The sequence below is a fragment of the Uranotaenia lowii genome, chromosome 2, assembly GCF_029784155.1.
Source record: "Uranotaenia lowii strain MFRU-FL chromosome 2, ASM2978415v1, whole genome shotgun sequence".
Classification (NCBI taxonomy): Eukaryota; Metazoa; Arthropoda; class Insecta; order Diptera; family Culicidae; genus Uranotaenia; species Uranotaenia lowii.
In genome coordinates this window covers 362075704-362097961 of record NC_073692.1, presented here as the reverse complement: position 1 = coordinate 362097961, position 22258 = coordinate 362075704, and the positions used below count along the sequence as shown (strand labels likewise).

The 22258-nt window shown below is 36.1% G+C and overlaps 1 protein-coding gene across 1 annotated transcript in view; it reads right to left on the bottom strand.

Moving 5' to 3' along the window:
* Positions 1-22108, bottom strand: part of LOC129745654 (cytoplasmic dynein 2 heavy chain 1) — a 45584-nt gene extending 23476 nt beyond the window's left edge. Inside the window, exons 1-7 of the mRNA XM_055738881.1 lie at positions 22026-22108; positions 21466-21967; positions 21260-21390; positions 2723-2955; positions 2557-2656; positions 453-2488; positions 8-90 (exon numbers count right to left, since the gene is read on the bottom strand). Of these exons, the coding sequence (XP_055594856.1) occupies positions 8-90; positions 453-2488; positions 2557-2656; positions 2723-2955; positions 21260-21390; positions 21466-21967; positions 22026-22062 (3122 nt within the window). The 5' untranslated portion in view covers positions 22063-22108. The remainder of the gene's footprint in view (positions 1-7; positions 91-452; positions 2489-2556; positions 2657-2722; positions 2956-21259; positions 21391-21465; positions 21968-22025) is intronic.
* Positions 22109-22258: the final 150 nt, after the last annotated feature.

Here is a 22258-nt window from a genome sequence, read left to right as displayed (position 1 = left end):
AACTTACTGCAAGGTTTCGCGTTTTTCGACGATAGCCTTCCATTGTCCTTGCCGCTCACGAAACAGATTCATATCAGCATTATCATTTGTCTGGAAAATAAAAAAAACGGGCATGGTTGAAAAGAGATAATTACAATAATTTATTACTCTAAATTTGTATAGCCAGGTCCTTTCAATCTCTGTGTGGTTGACTTTGAATTTTAAGACTTCCATGGCGAGAAGTTCACCGAAGAAATGCATAAATCTAATTGTCGACTAAATTCAACTAACGAAAGGTCCAGATACCTAGTATATCAAACGATCATCGATCAGGAATTTTCCTATGGTCTATCCATCTATCATTCCAAATCTATAATACTCGCCGATAAAGCCGTACAAAATTTCCCAAAGATAAAATTTGTTCACAAAACACCAACTTAGATTATCTAAACATCTCTAACAAACGCACTTACCTCCAAATCTCTAATGGTAGATTCCCACCTAATCGAGAACTTCTCCGCTTCATCATTCAACTCATTGATGTGCCGCAATATGTTTTCCTTGATTATGTCCAGCCTTCCCTGCAGTAGCGTCTGGTGGTTTTCAATCAGCGGTTGCAGCTGATTCCATTGCGTTTGAATACCATTCAAAGCCGAAACACGTTCCTTGCACCAACCCGCCAGGCATCCGTCTTTGCCTTGCAGCGATTTTATCAGCTCGGTCATCCCGGGTAGTTCGCTAACAATTTTCTCGTACTTGGCACTGGACTCGGCGATTCCCAGTTCATCTTGAGGAATGTTCTGGAGAACTTGAAACGAGTAGGAGAGGTATTCCTGCAGCACGGAAATGTTGTCCAATATGGAAGTTCTTAAGCTGTTCGCCAGTGCTTCCCAGTAGCGCCGGGTGAGGGCTTCGATATCGGAACATAGGGGAGCGAAATTTACTATCAAACAGTCAATTTCTTTCTCCGATTGCTGTATTCGAGCGAGTTGTTGGCTGAACTTCTTACAAGCGCGGAAGTTGTTATCCCAGTGTTGCCAGTTGGTACAGTGCACCGTACAGAGTTGTTCGATGTCAATCATCCCGAGAGCAACCCACGGAAGCCAAGTGTCGCGAAATTCGAGTAACTCACGGAATACTATTTCTGCTTTTTCGTATAGGACGGAAAAATGTTCGGCGTTACGTTCAATCATCACTTTGAAGATGACGGGACCCTGCTCGGAGAGACCCTTGAAGCTGAGAGGCTTCTCGATGAACCTTCTTAGCTGTGAGTAGTATTTGGATTTGATGTCCTCCAGTGAAGGTCTAAATTGAATCTGTTGTTGTCGAAAGACCAGGTCAACATGGATATCCGGGAGCTTCTGATGAACGTCCAGTAGCCCGGCTACGTATTGGTATTCGAGAACTTTGTAAAGCTGATGATCCCAGTGCAGTTTGAACGGATTGAGGTTGGTGTAGCCCATCTTCTCTAGGTTGAATACGATTTCTCTGAGGTTTCGCATCTCGTCCTTCCAAATGTTGCTCTGCCTGATTAAGTCTGTGTTCATCAGCTTCAGGACGCACTTCTTGGCCTGTTCGTGGTAGCTCGTGAGTAGGTTGTTGTCTTTGGACAGTCGCTTTATGGCGTCCTGGAGACTTTGGATGTATCTTTCGACAGATTCTTCGTCGTTCCAAGACACGGATTCGCTCTTGATCAATTTGGAGAAATCCATCGCATGTTTCAGCATGATGGGTCTTTGACAGGGAATCATTCGATCTCCAATGGTATTATGAAAGGTAGCGATTTGTTGAAGTCGACGAGCGTAGGAAATGAACTTCATCGAATGCGTTATACTCTTTTTTATGTCTGCGTTTAATTTCAATCCAAGGTTCTGCAAATGACGAGCCTCATCACAAAAAGTGACGATCTTTGGTCCGAAAGTGACCTTCATCAACTGACGCTCCGATTTATCGAACACAACTACCGGTTGATTTTCTCGTAATCTCAGCTCTCCTTCACGAATCGCACTGAGAGAATTCTCGGTCCAACTCTCGAAGTTCGCTCGTATCATCGCTTGAATCTCTTCACGAAAGCTGGAAATTGTTTTCAAAGTATGTCCAATACCATCCCGATCGCTGAGGATCTTAGAAGCGACATTTTCCAGTTGTACGATTTGATCTTCTACCACTCGATACCATCGGGTTTCCGAGACTATCGGTGTAACCTCATCGTCAGAAAAATTGGTAGCCACAAGCATTTCTCGCAGCTCGTGTATGATCATTGGGATGCTTTGAAAAAGCTGTTCTCGTTCCACGGCTAGGGCCTTCAATACGTACGGGCGATTGAAGATTTCTTTGTAGCGATTGAAGACATGAATCGCTTGTCTCGGGTTCCCGACACTATCGTGAACTTGCGTCTTCAGTAGGGACACGACCTGCTCGTCAACTTTGACTAGTGAAGTTTCCATGTTTGCCTTGGCCACTTCCCACCGTTTATTTCCTAGGGGAGTCAGGTCATAGATGTTTATTTCTGTGAAGAACAACACAAAGATTAATCGCAGACTGATTAAAAATCTACCTTAAATGGTTATAAATTACCGTGAAATGGTTCAGCAACATTACTGATTAGCATATAGTATTCATCGTTGTCGAAAAACAGTGCGCTCAGCAAGTCCTTAGAATTTTTTATCTCCTGAATCTGCAAGTGTCCCATCAATCAGTATTAGGTCAATCAACAGGTACAGAAAAAAAAATCAAATCAAACCTCGGTAAATCGAGCGCGAAATTTGTCCAGCTGCTTGGAACTGTACGGGTCCCCGATCCACGCGTGTAGCTCGTAGTTGGGCCAGAAGAGCCGCGTCAAACTGTCGAACGTTTGGTACCAAAGTTCGAGCGTTTCCTTGACGTGACTGATGGCCTCGTCCAAATAGATCGAGCCGGCGTCCCAAATGTCCAACTCGGACAGGTACTCGCTGCAGGTGCCCACGACATGACTTGCTGGAAATATGTATGGGGGGTTTCGACTTAATTTAATCTCATCGGTCATTTTTGGTTTCGTTAGTAAACACGGATGTGTTTGACGTATGTAGATTGTTTTTGGTAGAAATTGGTAGCTAATGTTTGTATTGTTGTTTAACACCTTTAAAGTTGATTGATCTGAACTCGGTGGGTTGAGTCGTTTGTACTCAAATTTGATTATTTTAATAGTTTATTGTTAACTAAAATTATATTATGAGATTAATTTTTGAAGCACGCCTCAAAATCACACAGCACTCAAAAAATCAAATTGAAGGTATTAGTGCCTGTCAGGTATTATTCCGCATGTCAGAAATCAATCGATATAAAACGTTTGCGGACTCGACAACAGAGACCATCATTCTTAATCATCATTGCACTTTGAAATTAATTACATAATTTGAGTTACGAATTAATGTTTTTATGGTTTATGGGAGTCATGGTTTTGAATTTTATTTCCTAGCTTTGATTAAGATTTCCGATTTGGCTCCAGATTATGTATCGTCGGATTTTTCTATTTTCGAGTTTTAAATCCTAATCATTTTTTTGGAGTTCGAATTTCGTCGTTCTGAGGTGCGATAGAAAATTTTCTTAGTAACAACTACATGCGTTCTAAAATCTATTCATCGATGTCTAATTTTAAATTTGATATTTTTTTCAAGTTCAAATGTTTCTTATATTTGCTTCCTATTTCAAGATTCCAATTTTAGAATCTTGGCATTTATACAATTTAAGAACATTAAAGTTGTGTTCTAAAGACTTTGAAAAATGCTATATATTTCTTGAAGTTGTATCTCATTATACAAGTTCAAATTGTAATTTTGAGTAAAAATCGAGTTCAAAGTTTCAACCTACTTATATTCAACTCATTGATCGAAGAAATATGAATTTCGATACAAATGCTAATAAACGCAAAACATGGTTTCGTATCGTATTTGGAATTTAAAAAAAAATCATTCTCAACCTCAACCCTCCAATGCGGTTCGGGTCAAGCGCAGATTTAAAGCATATTAATCATCATTCCAATATACTGAAAAAGTGAGTTATTTTGGAGACCAAGTAATGTTCTATGAAAACAATAATAAAATGAACATGAAAAAACTAAAATTTGAGTTTCGAAAATCGGTTAATTGAGAAAAGAGATATATCGAAGCAAAGACAAAATTGGATTTTTTGTTTTAGGTAAGATTTTGTTTCTACCGATTTTTTCTACTGATTTTTACCTATGATTTTTGCACAACAATGCACGAATGCAAAAAAAATTAAAACAAATTTTGTTTGTTACTGTTGATTATTCATTTTTAAGTACTTTTATATTTTAAGGTTCGTTTTAAATCGTAACTTTTGAAAATTGGTTCTAAGCCTAAATGGTAAGCTGAATTCGCTTTCATCGATAGTTAAAATCTTTGAATTTGTTTAAGAGACTGGTAAATCAAACTTAGTTGATTTGAGCTTGAAATAATCTTTTTTTTAAGAGAGCCTTCACTTTCTTTAAAAAAATCTATACTCAAAACAAACAAGCCCAATCTTTCTACTATTTTGCAAATTAAAATCTTTAACCTTTGATGAAAATCAATCAAATAAAAAAAAAAGAAAAAAGTAAAAGATAAAAAATCATGAGATTTTCGGATCACATTTGCTTGATGCAAACTTAAGTCAAATAAATGATTTTAGTTTGAAATTTGGCTTTAAATATTAACACATTGCGAAAAAAATACTCGATTTTTTCGCTTGCTGCTTGAATGCTCCATTAATAACCATAATTCATATGTTTTGAATCTAATGATGAAACCTCATTCTGCAAATCTAACCCAACACTTCCCGTTACTCAAATTTATTAAGTTAGCAGAATTTTGTCTATTGGTTTCGGAAATATAAAATGCCGAATTTTGGTGTCTGGCGACTTAGATTTTATCGCGATCCTCAATGTGTAAAAAATGTTAAACAATACACTGAGAAAATATAGAATTTTGTGCAGATTTTTTAGGTGAAGATCAGGTACATGTTTGTTTGACAGAAAATATTTTTCATTAAGAATAAATTCCATAATGACAATTCTGTGGATGATTTTTTAGAATAAAATCTGGGTTTTTTTTGTTTGTGGTTTTCAACTGAATTGTGTTTACAAATTAATTTTGATTAAAAACCTGAAATCTGGAAATTGAATTAAAATGCAATCTTAAGTTCATGATCTCTCGTATTATTCAACATTTTATGTTGACTGTAAAATTCATTCACAAGCTTAATCTTGAATCTGAATTATGAACTTTCAGGGTGGCCAGCGAATCGGGAAAACCGGGAAAAACCTGCAATTTCGAATCAAAACAGGAAAAAACCGTATGAATCGTTTTTCTCATATAAAAATCTATTAAATTCTGATTTTTATTCGTTTCAACATGAATATTCTTTTCTCAGAAGCTTTACGTTTCACACACTTACATTCCGTAAAAAAATGTAAAGATCTTTTTCAAAAATCGGAATTTCTTTGCTCAGCAGCACTGACATTTTTCAGTGTAGTCTGTTGTTTCCTGAGCCGATGTCCGCGAGTTCGAGCCCAAGAGTAAATATCGAACACAGTTGTACCGGATAGTTTTTCAATAACGATCCGCCAACTGTAACGTTGATAAAGTCGCGAATGCCATAAAGATGGTAAAACGACTATAATCGAAACAAAAAAAAAATTTTTTTTCAGTGTTCCTGTTTCAGTCCTAAAATATTTTATACGTATTTTGAAATAACGAAACGTAGCAGAGAAATTTCTCGTGAATATGCTATTTCTTAGATTACGGGTATGTGAATTGTTAAAAATGTATTTTTAATTTAAAAAAAAACTGAAATAAATGTGGAGCGTAGATTTTCTTTAAATTTCATACCTTAGTGCTTTTTCTTTACGAATCTTAAGAAAAAAATAAACCTGAAAGTCTGGATGAAGAAATTATAGTTAAGGAATCAAAAACTTTGATAACATTGCATTCATATGTTGATAGTTTTTTTTCCTGAATTCTTTTTTCGAAACTTGAGATTGATGCTTAACATCTTTCTTACAACTGGACTGGAATTTATTATGTTCAAAACTTCTCAGAGAGACAACTTAGAAGAGTCCAGTCCGTCCAAAGAATCGAATGAATACTGAACTAATGAGGATTAAATGAAATCGGCTAATTTTCGGATATTTTGAATACGAAAGTACACGCACACGTTTTTATCTTAATCATAGTTCAAGTTTTCATTTCATTAATAATATATTTGTTTTTAAAATCTCATCAAACTCAAATTTTTTGGTTTGTGTTATTTATACATTTTGCGCTTTTACTGATAACCGCATTTTTCATAAATAAGGAATAAAATGTGAAAAAATATGAACCATATATGAATGAGTTTCGGAATAAAATATATTTAAAAAAAAGGTAGAATATAAAAATTTCACCCTAAGCACGGTTTTGAAAATTTGGATTAAAAAGTTTTTAATAATACATTTTTGGGGCCGGACTAAAAAATTCTTAGATATTTGATCAATATTGCAATCCAGAATCCAACACCTAGAGCTCAGACTCTAGATTCGCATTATTAACAAAAAAAAATTTAAAGTTATCCAACAAAAACTAAATTCCACCTTACATGAATCTTGAGCTAAGGGGGCATCCATAAATTACGTAACGCTCCTAGGGGGGGGGGAGGGAGTAAGCTCTAGCGTTACGAAATGTGACATAGGGGAGGGGGGGGAGGTATGCTCATCGTTACGTAACGATTTTGTTCCTAAAAAAATTCAGTTTAATTGCAGCTTTTTTGATATCATGGAATTTTTGCTGAATGATAAGCAAACCAAAATCAGCTTAAAATTTGTTAGCTTTAGCAAGATTGAAACTGATTTGTAACCATTCCTATTTAAAGATTCTAAGATAGACTAAACGTGTATTGGATATCCGTGAATTAACCGTTGGAAAACCGAATATTAGGTCAGGTATCAGGTATCAGAATGGGGGTAGGCTTAATAGCGGCACGTTATCCAAACATACGGGAAAATTGTGCCTAGCCTTTTTTTATCCAAGATTTCATCATTTACCTGAGAAACCTGAAAAATCTATAAAAGAAAGAAATAAATTCAATCTATTTAAGATGGCATAAAGCCATTCCACAAGGGATTATTAGCATTAAAGCTCTTTTCTACATTCGGTAAGGAATGATAGAATGTTTTTTAAGTTTAATTTCTTAAACTCAGATTCGCTTAAAGCGTAAGATCCCAGAGTACGAAAACGTAGTCTGGCAAATGAGGGACAGTTACATATGAGATGGAAGGGATCTTCCACATCTGATTCACAACTACCACATACTGGAGATTCAGCACGCTGAATGTTGTGCATGTGATAGTTGAGTTTACAATGACCGGAGAGTGCTCTGATCAAGATGCTGCAATGAGATTTATTTAAAGTTAATAAGTAACTCTCAGTAAAGTTAATAAGTTAGCTTTCTGGCAGCGCTGGTTTTTGATCGACCGTCTCGTTTTATTGTCCCGCAGTTTTATTGAAATTTATAGTAGTAATACGTATTTTTTAATCCGTGATGAGTTTAAGTGGCGTTATTTAGTGTTCAGTGTGCAAAACCGTACTATGATTTTCTACTTTGGATTGTCCTAAATGTGTTAAAATTGAATTTTCCTCTGTGCTAAAATACATAAAAAAAAACATACCCCAAGCGTTCGTGTGGTGAGCTGTGTATTGAAAGTCACTTCTCTAGGTTGGTGAGTAAAGTGAACTTTTCTTTCTTATTACTTTTCACAACTAACATTCTCAAGAGTATATTGCACAGCAGCAAATCGTTGACCAAGCATATATCTCAACCATATCTGCATGCGTCCACCGTTTGTCGGTCTATCTGAGTGAAAAAAAACTGCCGCTGTTCAACTTCTTGTGGTTCTATCATTTGCTCAGCTGTTAGTAAATCTCGTCGCTGAGCGGTGTAGTATTTGGCCAACCTCGGGGCACTTGCAAGTAGTGCGAAAGTGTGTGTCTCTGTTATTAGCGCACTTCAAAGGGTTGTGTTTCTTGCACTTGCTAGCTTGTTAGTGAATCTCGATCGCTAGCGGTGAAGATTAGGCAAACGCAGCCAGCGCACATGAGTAGGTACGAAAGTATTGTTGCTTCCGTTAGTAGCACACATTGTTGGAACTATGCGTTTGCTGGTTTTCATGGTGACTCGTCACTTGTATTCTTGATAGTCGTACACAGTGCAACATAAACTTGAAAATTGTTCTTTTTGGAAAGCAATGATTTTAACTTTCGATTTTATTAGATTTTTTTTTTTTATTGTGCGTTTAATATGTAATCAATTTTCTTTTATTTCAACGCTTTTAAATTGAATTATCTTCATCTCCGTACACACACATAATTTAGGTTTGTCTTTGTCCTTAAAATTTTATTTGTTTTGCGATTTTGACATTGAACCCTTTTGAAAAACGCTTTTTAATTAAATATTTCTCATCTCCGTACATACAAATAATTTAAGATAGCTTATGATTTTTTTTTTAATTTAATTTTTTTTTCCTCTTTTCATAACACTTTTTCTTTGAAATATTTATTTGTATTGTTTTCTTAAATAATCTTAGTTTGTGCGTTTGTTAAAATAAACTTATAAGTCTTTTATTTCTTAACTTTAATAATTTCTAGCTTTAGTTGTGCGTTTCATCAAAAGAGTTAGTTCCTTTTTAGCTTTTAATTGTTGTATTATGGCGATGGCGAACATGGAATGTGATGATGAAGTTATTTGTATTGAATGTAATAATGTTGAAAATAATCTTGATAAAATACTTACTTGTGCATATTGTTTCAAGAGCGTTCATCTTCGCTGCAAAAATCTGATTGGAAGTGCAGCTCGCAAAATGAAAGCGCAGCAATACTTTTGCGATGCCAACTGTGCATGTATTTACGCCAAAATAATAAGTTTACGGAAAGATCATGAAACAATTATCGAAAATATCCATACTAAAATTGAAACGACCGTACATAATGTGGTTTCACATGAATTGACCTCAATCAAAACGGATATGAGATCAGTTACTACTGCGATAGAGGCTTCGCAGGAATTTTTGTCCACGAAATTCGATGAAATTCAGACTGATTTCAAAGACATAAAATTCCGAAACGATGCTCTTGAAAAAGAAGTAACTGATCTCAAATCTAAGCATTCAAATCTTACCAATCAGGTCCATAAATTGGAAATAAACCTCGACCGATTTAACCGGGAGGCTGTTTCAAAAAACCTCTTGATCTTCGGATTGCCATACAATAATAGAGAAAATACACAAGAACTTGTACGCAAAACATGTGGCACTTTTGGCTACGACCTTAAAACTGAATCCATTTTAAACGCTGTTAGATTAATATCATCCAATAAACCCAATGAAAAGTCTCCACCAATTAAAGTTCTATTAAAAGATACAGTAATAAAAGAAGAAATTTTCAGTAAAAAAAGAATTTTTGGGAAACTTGCCTCTTCTTCAATAGATCCTTCATTAGTAGTTGATGGTAAACCATTAAACGTCACAATAAGGGATGAATTGACGCCCTTATCCATGGAAATTTTAACTGAATTGCGCGAATATCAAGACTTAATTGGAGCCAAATACATTTGGCCCGGAAGAAATGGTGCCATTTTGGTCAAACAAACAGATAATTCAAAACCTGATATAATCAAAACTAAATTTGAAATGAATCGCTTCATGAGCATGCATGTCACTCAGCAAAGAAATAACACATCCACGATTCCAAATGAAAGTCCTTCACCCAAACGAAAAAGGAACAATGCTGATCCACGATCAAAATAAGATCTTAGATCTACAAATGTTTAAAACTGAAATATATTTTATTCAATGGATAGTTTAATGAATAGATACCATGAAAATGTAGAAGATTTTAATTTAAGTACTTTTAATAATGATTCAAGATCCTTTAGAATTTTGCAATGGAACGTACGTAGTATGAATAATTTAGATAAATTTGATTGCATATTACAGACCATTGATCATTTTAATGTTTGTATCGATGTTATTGTTGTTTGTGAAACCTGGCTTGGTAAAGATAACTGTTGTATTTACAACATTCCGGGATATACATCGATTTTCTCTTGCCGCGACCAACCATATGGAGGCCTAGCTATGTATATAAAGACAAATTTGAAATTTAAAACTACTGAAAATATAACTTTTGATGGCTTTCACCGAATTAGTGTCGAAATTTGTACAAGTGGTCAAGTAATTTGTGTTCATGGCGTATATAGACCCCCTTCATTCCCGTTTAACATGTTTTGTGATCAAATTGAATCTCTTCTAACGTCTGTTGCTGATAATCACTCCTGCTTCATTGTCGGTGACCTAAACGTTCCTGTGAATTTGATTAACCTGAATACCGTAGCAAAATATAGATCTATCTTAGAATCTTTTGGATACGCTTGTACAAACACCTTTCCTACTAGGCCAACAACTCAGAATATTCTAGATCACGTTATATCGAAGCAAATTGACTTAGATCGATTGAAAAATGATACAATCTTTTCTGATGTTAGTGACCATTTACAAATACTCACATCATTCAATTTATTATGTGATAAAAATGTAACAATTCTTAGGAAAGAGATAGTTGATAACGCTAAACTAAACAGCTTATTTGTGAATTATTTAAACAGTATTCAACTACCAGAAAATGTTGATGAAGGCCTACAAGAAATCACATCAACTTACAATCGCTTTGTGAAAATTTCTTCTCGAACACTTAATAAAAGGGTAAAACTTAAAGGAAATTGCTGTCCGTGGATGACATTTGACCTCTGGACACTCATCAAAATAAAAGAGAATTATTTAAAACGATCGAAAAAGCATCCAAATGATATCAATTTAAAAGAGATGCTAATTCACATAAATAAAAAATTGAGTTCAAAAAAACAAGAATGTAAAAGGCTCTATTACGAGCGCTTATTAAATAATTCACCACATTCAAAGCTCTGGAGAAACATTAATACGCTCTTAGGTAAATCTAAAACGACTTCCTCAATTAACCTTTCAGATGAAAGAGGTGTTATAACCAATAGTACACAGATTTGTGAGAAATTTAACAAACACTTTTCCACAATTGGAAAGAACCTGGCTGAAAAGATTCCAGTAAATACTGAAAATGATCATTTGACTCAAATCGAACAGGTAGAAAATACAATATTCTTACGGCCCGCTAGTGTAAACGAGGTTCGACTTGTAATTTTTTCACTTAAAAATAAAAAGGGTCATGGACCAGATGGTTTCCCTGTTAATGTCTTGAAAAATAACCACGAAACATTCTCGCACATACTTACACAATACTTTAATAAAATTTTGGAGTCAGGAGTTTTCCCGAACTGTCTAAAAATTGCGAAAGTCATCCCTGTTTTTAAGGCTGGCGATTTGCTTGACGTCAATAACTATCGCCCTATCTCGACTTTAAGCGTTTTTAGTAAAGTGTTCGAGAAGCTTCTTGTTAATAGAATTGTAGACTTTCTAAATCAGAACAATATACTTTATAAACTGCAATATGGATTTAGATCAGGTTCGAGCACTCAAATTGCCATCTCAGAATTAGTTGACTCCATCATATGTAAAATAGAGTCAAAAAATATTGTTGGGGCACTATTTTTGGATCTCAAAAAAGCCTTCGATACTCTAAATCATGACATATTATTGTCCAAACTGTATAAATACGGGATAAGAGGAACAGCAAATAATATCCTTCGTAGCTACTTAGAAGGTCGCAAGCAGTTTGTGGCTATTGAAAACACAAGAAGCGAATTAAGAAATATTGATATCGGTGTACCACAAGGGAGTAATATCGGGCCATTACTTTTCCTTTTATATGTCAATGATTTATGTAACCTTCAACTTAAAGGCACAGCACGTTTATTTGCCGATGATACAGCAATTTTTTATTCTGAAACTTCACCTGATATTATAATTCAGCACATTGAAGACGACCTAAAACTGCTTTCAAAATATTTCAATTCAAACCTACTTTCACTAAATTATACTAAAACAAAATACATGTTGTTTCGTTCTTCGCATAAAAAGCTACTTCGTACTAATGACCCAGCTATGAATGGAAATACTATTGAGAGAGTTAGTTATTTTAAATACTTGGGAATTTACTTAGATGAAACTCTCTCATGGAATCGTCACATTGAACACTTGGAAAAAAAAATTACTCCTCTTTGCGGTGTTCTTTGGAAACTGAGAAATTTTGTTCCACAACATGTTCTCTTTAAATTTTATTTTGCGTTTATCCACTCTCAATTGAACTACCTTATTATGATATGGGGAAGAGCCTCCTTGTCCCACTTACAGAAACTTCAAACGCTCCAGAATAGATGCTTGAAAAACATCTTAAAGCTCCCTTTGTTATTCCCTACCCTTCAGCTTTACTCTTTAAGAACGCATAACGTTCTTCCAATATCTGAACTCTGTGATTTGCAAACTGTTGTATATGTCTATGATAATCTACACTCAATTGAAAATATTCAAAACCTCCATTTTACTACGGGGTTGCGAACTCATAACACTCGCCAGTCAGATTTCTTGCAACGAAGCCGATCCACAACATCATTAGGGCAAAAAAGAATTTCATTTATTGGACCTACTAAATACAACACCTTACCAACGGATATTAAAAACATAACCAATCGTTCCATGTTCAAAACCAAAGTGATACAGCTTTTGAAAGAAAAATTGAACCATTAAAACAGTCGATCATCAACCAGTCTTTGTTTTGTTTACCTTTTGTACTTTTGTAGCGTTAATATCTAATATTATTTTTCTTAAAAATCTTGTAGTTTGTATTTTATCTTATAAAATTATTGAACATAACATAATAAAATTAGCAATAAATAAATAGTATATTAGTAAATATCGAATAATGAATCTCTTCAAAGGAAATTATTTTCCATTGAGATTTCATATTGTAGTCAATTTAGTTAAATAATACATTTCCTCGCACGACATTATAAATATTTGTGTTCTCAGCATGATTAAAATTTGCTCGCGTTTACTCTTATTATCATTTTGCTGCCAGACATGCTGAGAACAGTAGCGTCCATTACCAGGGGGCTCAATTGAGCCTTTTGGTGTGGGGGAGTGTGGTGGGCCGCTACAAAAAAAAAAAAAAAAAAAAAAAACTCGATATGATTGGAGATGGTTTTTCTAAAAATAATTTAGTTTGACGACAAGTGTCCAACTCTTCCCAGTATCGTTCATGCTGATTAGAGGACCAAGTTTGAATTTGGTTTCTGAACCAACATGGTGATATTGGGACAGCCGGCTCTGGTCCGTAAAATTCCTTTTCCGACCCAGCTCTAGCGAGTTCGTCGGCGCATTCGTTTCCAAAAATTCCCTTATGTCCGGGTACCCATAGAAGGTTTAATCCATTGCCTTCAGCAAGTTCTTCGATTGCTTTCCGGCATGCGATAACCAGTTTTGATCTAGAACTGGAAGCACTGAGTGATTTGATAGCTGCTTGGCTATATGAACAGAAATAAATTGTTCTGAACATAATTTTCTTTTGAAGTGCAATTTGCACTCCATACATAATAGCATATAGCTCAGCCTGAAAGACTGTACAATATTTTCCTAGAGGTTGAGCATATTCTATGTTCAACTCGTGACAGTAAATTCCTGCACCTGCACGGCCGTTTGATAATGAACCGTCAGTATAGAATACAATATGAGAGGACATTTGGTCCTCTACGAAACCTGATAACCATTCTTGAGGAGAAGGAAATTTGACTTTAAACCCCATGTAGGGAAAACTACTCGAGAGTGTTAAATCGTTTGGCGCTAGATTAAACTTGTTTAATCTTACTAATTCAGGCCACCCATTTGTATGACTCGATGATCTTTCGATATTTCCTGACAGCCAGAGACCAACTGCCTGTAGACGAAAAGCACATGAGAAGGCTTCCTGTTTTAGGAACAAGTGTAGAGGTTTGATAGAAAACAGAGCTTCTAGTGCTGCAGTAGGAGTTGTTGTGAACGATCCGGACATCCCTAAGAGACACATTCTTTGAAGGTGATTTAGTTTAGTCCGAACTGTTGCAACTTCTCCTTTCTGCCACCACACTAGACACCCGAAGGCCATGCATGCTTTTTTTATTCTGAATTCGATGTGATCAGACCAGTTTAATTTGGAGTCAAGAATGACACCCAAATATTTAACTTTATCAGACACGGTGATTTCGGAACCATAAAACAGCAGAGGGCGCACCCCGTGGGTGATACGTTTTTTAGTAAATAATACAATATTAGTTTTTAGAGGATTAACTGAAAGTTCTACATGAGAACACCATCGTTCAACAGAGCGCAGAGCTTGTTGCATTATATCAAATAATGTGCTTATGCACAAACCTCTTACCAGCAGAAGATAATCATCTGCGAATCCATAGGTTGGTATTCCACGGTCATTGAGTTTTCTCAACAAGCCGTCTGCAACTAGGTTCCACAAAAGAGGTGATAGTACACCTCCCTGTGGGCAACCACGTGTGCTAACTTTTGTTATTGAAGCCTGTCTTAAAGACGAATGAAGATTCCTGTTACTTAGCATTGCGCTAATCCAGTTAGTTATAACACTAGGGACTCCATGAAGTAGTGCCGCATCCATTATTGATGTAAACGAGACATTATCAAATGCTCCTTCTATGTCTAGAAATGCTCCTAGACATGATTCTTTCTGTGAAAAACTATTTTCAATATGCTCATCGTTACGTAACGATTTTGTTCCTAAAAAAATTCAGTTTAATTGCAGCTTTTTTGATATCATGCAATTTTTGCTGAATGATAAGCAAACCAAAATCAGCTTAAAATTTGTTAGCTTTAACAAGATTGAAACTGATTTGTAACCATTCCTTTTTAAAGATTCTAAGATAGACTAAACGTGTATTGGATATCCGTGAATTAACCGTTGGAAAACCGAATATTAGGTACATTCACTCCCAAGAACTCAATCCATCCTTAAGATGGAAATTTTACTATTTTTGACGTAGAATTACGTCTTACGGCAACACTATAGGGGGGCAAATTGAAATTCGCGAACGGACCGACCGTCACGAAAAACGCCTCTTTCAAAGACATCTTTTCCATACATTATTTTGGGTCGGCTATGTGTTGGTACACCAATACTAATTCAGCGCAAATACGAATGAAACGGAAATCTTCCCCACGAAGTTATAAAAAGAAGTGCCTTTCACTGCCTCAAATTCCATTCGTGTTCGTGCTTTCAAGGTGGAAACATCGTGTACCAAGGATACCGGAGGAAAGTCTTCCCACAAGCAGCTGGCGACCACGGCTGCCCGAAAGTGTGCTCTAGTGGCTAGTCACCGGAGAAGTGAAGAATCCGCATCGTTTCCGGCCTGGAATCGTTGCCTTGCGTGAGATCCGGCGTTTCCAGAAAAGCAGTTGATCCGCAAGCTGCCTTTCCAGCGTCTGGTTAATGAGATCGACGGAGAGACGGTTCTGCAATTTCAATGCTCATGGCACTGCATGAGGACACCAATCTTTTGGTCTTCCACATCAAGCGGGGGACTATCATGCCGGCCGAAGAATATTCAGCTGGTTCGTCGAATTCATGGAAATTTCTTCTCTTGCTTCATTCAACAAACGGCCCTTTTCAGGGCCACTAGTTTATGAAAGAGAGGCTGAAAAATGTCATCGCTGTGGATGCGTGTTGTTCCGTGTCGCGATTCTAGCTGCTGCTCCTCCAGTTACTACTAAAAACGGAGCACATCGAAGCAAAAGAAAATTTAACACATTCGCCGGTCAACGCATGGTCCTGACGATGACCGCGTAAACTTTGAATGAATAGTCTTTGCCGGGTGACCTCCATTGAGAAGGCAGTCGTGACGAAGACTTCTAAGAACAAGAAGGCTAGAGCTTCGGGATCTGCATAGGAAGAAATAATCAGTTCAGTAGTACCTAAGGGGCTGTTCACATACCACGTGGTCAACTTAGAAGGAAATGGGGGGATGAAAATGTCCACGGAAAGGGGGGTATGGGTTTGGGTCTTGTCCACGTGGACATACGTGGTATCTGAATGGCCTCAATTGGGTAGCCGTTTTTCTGTATCTCCAAGAAATACACTCGTCTTCGTCTCCCGAAAACGGGTGCAGTCACTGCAGTTTCGACAAACGGAAAATTTGAATCCATCCAAGGAAGCGTTGATTTTGGTACAACGAAGAATCAGAAAACCCAGGGAAAGCAACAAAAAAAACTCGCAGCGTTCCACAGGCAAAAAGTTCATAAAAAGGCGGCAAAAGCCCCATCAGCAGCTCATTTTGCGATTGAGTTCTGTACCACGCGGTCGCAATCCAGCGACCGACCCAAAAATGAATGAGGGTCCAGATTTAATTTCAGACTACTTGCCTGGTCTCTGCTCGACCTACGTACACTTTGAATCGTACTAGACGGTTTTTACACTGCATTAACACAATTCTAATTCCTTTTCCATTTGTAAAAACAATTATTCTTAACGCGATGCGAAAAGCTGTTAAGAGTTATTGTTTTTACAAATGAAAAAAACTCGAAAGTTGGGTGAAATTTTATTAGCATTGCAATGCTTGCACACGTTCACAGCCAAGCCCAAATCAGCTGGCTTTCGTGAGAGGCCGAAGTAGTATTTTTCACTTTTTCGTTGGAAAAGTGCTACATTTAAAAAAAAACTGGTATTATTTCTATATTTATTTATTTGATCATGGTGTTCCTCAAAATCTACAGTTTATGCTAGTTTACATCTTGGTTTCAGTGACATGCATTTGACCGTGCTAAGGCAAATAAAATTTAACAGTGGATATTTCAATCCGTCAAAGCAAGCGTTGATTTTGGTAGAACGAGGGAGAATCAGAAAAACCCGGAGGAAGCAATAAAACATAAACTCGTGGAGTCCGCGGGGTAAAAAGTTGATAAAAAGGCGGCAATAGCTCCGTCAGCAGCTTATTCTATGAGTGCGTTTCAAACCATGCGGTCGAAATTAGGCGACAGTGCAGTGGTCTTATGATGATCTAAAAAGAGATTTCTCAGGATTAATTTTAGACTGCCCGCTTGACCTGCTTCATGCACTATGCAAAATTAAACGCTTATGCACTTCAAACGTATTAAACGATTTTTACGCTGAACAAATAGTTTCGATTTTATCCTTCCATCCACTGTTGGTGAAAGGCAAAGTTAGACTGATAATCACTTTGATATCTTGCAGAACATACTAGAATGTCAGCACCCTCGTTAACAATAACTGTCGTGTTCATCTATATATTTTACACAAATTTACATAACAGACTAATCCATTTCTAAACCTCAGTTCAGTTTTCGATTTAATATAGATCTATATAGTGGAACAAAACAGAATATTGTAATTCTACGTAAACATTGCGGTCGTGTCGCGTACACAACCTCTTCTACTTTTTCTCAATTGATTTTGATTATTCCGATCAGCTATTTTGATTATTCCGACGAATATTACCAAATGGAGTATATTTTGCATAACAAGTTATACTGCTTGAACAAAATAAAGTAAACAAGGTAGATCACCAGTTAACAAGCACAGAGCAACTCGTAAATAAGACAATTAATTTACTTTATCAGAGGGTTATCATCAATGTATACTAAAGAAGCGATTTGGATGGATAACAATTCCGTTTTAAAGAATGTTAAAAAACTTGTTATATTTTTTTACCTTCGAAAATCAGTGTTTAAAATCATGGGATGATGGGGGGGGGGGGGGGGGGGGGGTAATTGTCAGCGTTACGTAATTTTCATAGGGGGGTATGTCGAAGCGTAACGATTTGTGACATACGGAGGGGAGGGGGTCAAAAAAGTGCATTTTTTGCGTTACGTAATTTATGGATGCCGCCTAACATAAAAAGTAAAAATTTCAATTTAAATTCGAATTATGAATCCCAATTAGAAATTAAGTTTTTATTTATGGATCAGCAATTCAATTCTAAATCAATTGTTCATGATCATATTTCAAATATCAGAAGCCAGACCTCAATAGTAAAATTCAGTAAAAGGGCAGAGCAAAATTTTTTTTCATTGAACCTTCAGCTTGAATTTTTCAGATCACATGGCATTTTATCAAAGTAATTTTCAAACCAAAATCATAAAAATAAATTTGGTAAAAACGAAGTTGTTTTCATAGACTGAGAAAAAGGTTGCATTATTTGACGAGATTTCGTAGGATTCTTGAATTATTTATCTCTTAATATTGTTCTCTTGATGCTTTGCATTTCAATTTGTTAATATTTAATTTTCTGTTAAATATCCAAACAAACATTCATACACATTTATGTCTACTGCAGATTTTTTCAACCGGAAAAATCATAAAATATCTTACGGAAAAACCGGGAATTTGAAAATAGGAACTCGCTGGCCACCCTGTTAGATTCAAAAATTGCACTTTGAATCTGTTCATCTGTTGATCAACATGAAATTTTTGCAGATAATCATCTTTAACTGAGTCTGAAGTTAAAATATCTGAAAACTGTTTTCTACAGTTGAAAGTTTATAAATTGAATTTCAAATAGGTTTAATTTGGTTTGTAGTTGGAGATTTTTTTATCTATATATATAAAAAGCAATTTCTGTATGTTTGTTTGTTTGTTTGTTTGTTTGTCCTCTATAGACTCAGCCGTCTTAAGAGCTAGAGGTCTGAAATTTGGCATGGATGCTCATTAGGACCAGGAAGGATGAAAAATGTTTTTAGATTTTCAGATGACCCCTTCTGAAGGGGGTCGTCCATAGAAGACAAATATTGTTTTCGCTATATTGACGTTACTTTTTGTCGGATCGTGTTGAAAATTTGCATATGAGTGTTTTGAAAGACGAGCAATCGATTTCAGGTGTCAAGTTTTGTGTAAGGGGTCAGCCAAAGGGGTCGTCCATATTAACTGTTCGCTATTTTTGCGATATTGACGTTATTATACATCGTATTCGGTTGTAAATTGGTACACGATAGTTTTGAGTGACGTGCTAACGATTTGAGGTATCGAATTCAGTGTAAGGGGCCGGCAGAAGGGGTCGTCCATATTAAATTTTCAGTATCTTAGTGATATTGACGATTTTATACATCGGATTGGGGTGAAAATTTGCACATAGGAGTTATTAGGGACAACAATTGATTTCACTTATCCAAACTTAAATCAGGGGTCGACCAAAAGGGTCGTCCATAATAACTATTCACTGTTGATGTGATATTGTCGTTATTATACATCGGATTCAGACGAAAATTTGTACATGAGAGTTTTAAGAGACGAGCAATGAATTTCAGGTATTAAATTAAGGGGCCGGCAAAGGGGGTCGTCCATATAAACCTTTCAATATTTTTGCAAATTCGTCGTTATTTTACATCGCATTGTGATGCAAATTTGCACACGGTAGTTTTCAGGGACGAGCAACCGATTTCAGATGTCAAATGTTTTGCCAGGGGTCGTCGAAAGGGGTCGTCCATATAAATTAATTTTTCAATGTTGTTTTTTAGCAAAATTGACCTTATTATACAATGGATTGCTTTGAAAATTTACACACGGGAATTTTTGAGGAAGAGCAATCGATTTCTGTCATCAAAGATTGTATAAGAGCCCGCGAAAAGGGTTTAACTTTTTGGCAATAATTGCGTTGATATGTAATGATCGAGTCGAAATTTATACACGTGGTTTTTTGGCACGGTTAAAGGATTTCTGATTTCAAATTTAGTAGCAGACGACAGACAAAGTGATCGACCAACATTTTTGCAATTATTACTTAACAATGAATTCGGAAGTGCATCTGGAAAATGCTTGACAATTGGCTTTCGTACAAACTGTTTATGACATATTTCAAGTTGAAAGCGAAACGGAGTTCGTATGGGATCAGCTAGTATTTCTTAAAATGTAGTTTTAAACTTTTAAAATATCTGTTTTATGAAGACTCACAAACAAACACCTCTCCTGAGAAAATGATAGCATTTAGAAGCAAATGATTTGTTTTATATTATAACTTTTTTTCTTTGCATATGTATAGTTTTAGAGTTATTGTTATGATCATTTTATGATAATTTTGGATATAAAAAAAAGGACTTTTTCTATGAGTAAGCCTGTATACAACAAATGGATTAAAATGCTATAAAATGACTAAGCTTTATTTATATCGCCTAATAACTGTTTGGGGTAGTTTGGTTTGAGGGAAAAGCAGGCTATATGCGCCTATTTTTTTTTTATAGTTAAACGAACACAAACACAGACAGGATCTCAATGAAACATGATGTTTCCTCGAAGAGATTCCTTTTTTTTTCTTAACTCTAAGCGTACATCTTTCGAGGATATGATGGCTAGCATCTTACAAATGCTAAAACCACCAACCCACCGAAAGTGTACTATGTATGCCGTGACCGGGATTCGATCTCACACACCTTGGCTTAGAAGACTTGAAGGTTGTCCACTACGCCACGGGCGGCGGCAAACTATTAAGCACAATACTGATTTAAACAGTATAAAAATTACATTGGCAGACATCTGTTTTCTAGATATTGGAGTAGTTTTTTCTGTTGAAATCTCCTTCAGTTGTCGAGAAACTGATTTATTTTATAAAAGTGTTCTAAATGGCTGAACCTTAAAATATGCGGGCTGCCAAATGCGCATATTTATGTTTTGAGCAAAATTTCAGTTTCTCTGTTAATTATATTGAAAATGCTTGAATCTGAAGCTTTAATTTTATGTCAAGTGTGCACAAAGCAAAAACAAATCTTATTCGAAAATTCGACAAACTCTTTTTAGAATTCTATAGAAATCGCATTTTCAGGTTCATGCCTGAAAGATTGTACGTCGCGTAGCGTAGGTTCTGAGATATTGCAGTTTAAATGGAAAAAGTCCAAAATAACCGGTTTTCGAAGAATTACTGTATCCCAGGCCCAATTACTGTATTTTAGAAGGCTCAAATTTTGTGATTAAAAGTGTGATAGTTGATCTAACTTACGCAGAAAATATTATCAAAAAATATCATCCAAGTAAGAAGTTATGGAAGTTCAAAGTCGAAGTGACAGTGCGCGTGCTTCCAATTTCTATACAATATGAACGGTACTGTACATATTTTATTCGTAGAAGCTACGTGAAAATCAATTGAATAAAAATTATATAGTTTTTCACGTAGCCGCTACGTGCAGACTATTTTGCGTGTAAATATCGAACACCATCTTTGCCCACACCATGTTATGTTTAAATTTGAAACCCCTACAATATTTGGAACATTTACTTCGGATACTTACAAATAAGATCAAAGATACTGCACATTCGGTTTTGTGGATAGTGATTAGGGAGTCGCCATATTTCATCCAAATGCGCCTGACAAACGTCAATAAACTCATCCAGCTGGGTCAAATTGACTTTGGAGGAACTTCTGGTAATCGATAAGGAATGAAATTGAGATATTACTATAATAAAAAGTTAAAAGTATTTCAAGCTTATTTCTTACATCATATGGCCGTTGATCTTTTCCAAGATGGCGGCAAACGATTTCGCCGCATCGCGATCCGCTTTGGTCGGGAGGGTTTTCGTTTTCTGTACCCAGAAAGCTATCTCGTCCTGGATCGAAAGGATTCCTGATTCCGTTAGGCCAAGTGATAAGCCCAGATTTGAGTGCAGGCTTTGAAGGATGGTTTTCACCTCGGTGGTGTATTCGGACTTTTTCAGAATGTATGGCGAGAATACCCTTTGCAAGGAGTTATAGATGGACTTAGCCAAGCCACCCTCCAGAGTAAGCATTCCGATTTTGGGTTGCGGATTTTGGCTGAGGTAATTTACTAGGGTGGGAATTTTGTAAAACAGTAGGCTGTACTGTTCCTCAACGGGGACGGCATTCTGGAACAGAATTTCGCCGTCTACGAACACGGCGGCCAGAATGGTTACATCCTCGTTTTCCAGAAAGTGCCGGATGACGTCCACATTTTCCACGGTGGTAGCATTGAAAAATTCCACTGATGGAACATATTTAAGTGTTATATTTTACTTGAGAACAAGAGCCAGTTTTATTACCTGCAGTGTCGTGTATGAATTTGTAACGATCGCTCATCTTAACACACTTTTTATACTTAAAATATCATAATTTAAACTGTATGACTTTGAAATTCGTAGAATCTATTAGTCACAATAGAAAAAAGTATGTTGTGAGTGTTGAGTCTCTATGGTAACGGTCGTTAGGGTAACTGCATAGAAACTGGATTGTTATGTTTGGGTTAATTTTGTTTACAAACAATTAACGGTTGTTT